This window comes from Phaethon lepturus, unplaced genomic scaffold (genome assembly GCF_000687285.1).
Source record: "Phaethon lepturus isolate BGI_N335 unplaced genomic scaffold, ASM68728v1 scaffold32498, whole genome shotgun sequence".
Taxonomy (NCBI): Eukaryota; Metazoa; Chordata; class Aves; order Phaethontiformes; family Phaethontidae; genus Phaethon; species Phaethon lepturus.
The window spans coordinates 725-1,751 of NW_010556049.1; the positions used below are offsets into that span (position 1 = coordinate 725).

Below are 1,027 nucleotides of genomic sequence, written 5' to 3' on the forward strand. Positions count from 1 at the left end.
GCCCCCCTTGGCGGGCGCCCCCGCCGCCGAACTCAGCCAGCTGCTGCCTGAAGCCGGGGTTGGGGTTGGCGACGGGCCGGACGGTTCGGATGGCCTCCAGCACCTCCTGAGAGCTCAGCTCCGTGACGGCCATGACGTAGGCGACGACCACGGTGGTACTGCGGGAGATGCCGGCGAGGCTGGCAAGGGAAAGGGCAGAAGGGCTGCTGTTGGCAGCACCACCCCGACCCCACGCTCGCCCCTTCCTCCATCCCTCTGCTCCAGCTATTTTGGTTCCTCTTCTCCGAGAACTTGCTCTCTGGGAGGCCTAAGCCCTTCCAAGGTCCTCTCCATCAGTGCCTATAAATACCCGCTCCTCCCCGGGGAAGCGAGAGCAGCAGCCGCTGCCTGGCCGCCTGCCCCAAACCTCGCTCTTCCCGCTGGCTCAGCTGCAGCAAAAAGCTGCCCCGCCCCACCAGGGCTGCCTGGGTTTGAGGCACAAGCCACAGCCGAGGGTGGATCCTGGGTGGATCCGTGGGCATGGAGCCCTCTGGCACAGGCTGGCTTTGATCGGGGGTCTGCAGCCAGAGCGGGGGGCTGGGGCCTGGGGACATGGCATTGGGCACGGGGAACGAAGTGTTACCAGTGGACGAGGCAGTTCCCTCCGTGCAGGCGACACTGGTGGATAAAACTGATGCATTCCTTGAAGTGCCTCTTGCTAGCAGGAAAAATAAACCAGACAGAATAAGGACTTCAGGGGTGGAACAGGATTTTTAGGCTGCAGGCAGAGCAGGCTGCGTGTTTGAGGGTGAAGCACTAACATAAACTGCCCGTTGCTTTACAGGCACTGCCAGCAGCTGCTGAGACCTGAGCAGCTCAGTGCTGTTGTTTCCCAAGGGAAGGTGCACGGGCCAGCTCGTGCCATGCTGGGGATGGGAGCGGGTGCCACTGTGCAGCTGTGCTGGGGACGTGCGGGGCTGCCTGGGGACTCGTTTGACTTGTGCCGGGGCAGCGGGAGCTTGGCTGGTCACGCCCCCAGACACACCCA

General features: G+C 63.5%; 1 protein-coding gene across 1 annotated transcript in view; it reads right to left on the reverse strand.

The window, feature by feature from the left end:
• The window catches only part of DUSP15 (dual specificity phosphatase 15), a gene marked incomplete at its 5' end in the record, with an annotated part of 5,145 nt that overhangs the window by 370 nt on the left and 3,748 nt on the right, over positions 1 to 1,027 (reverse strand). The window contains 2 exons of the mRNA XM_010292361.1: positions 12 to 179; positions 623 to 697. Of these exons, the coding sequence (XP_010290663.1) occupies positions 12 to 179; positions 623 to 697 (243 nt within the window). The remainder of the gene's footprint in view (positions 1 to 11; positions 180 to 622; positions 698 to 1,027) is intronic.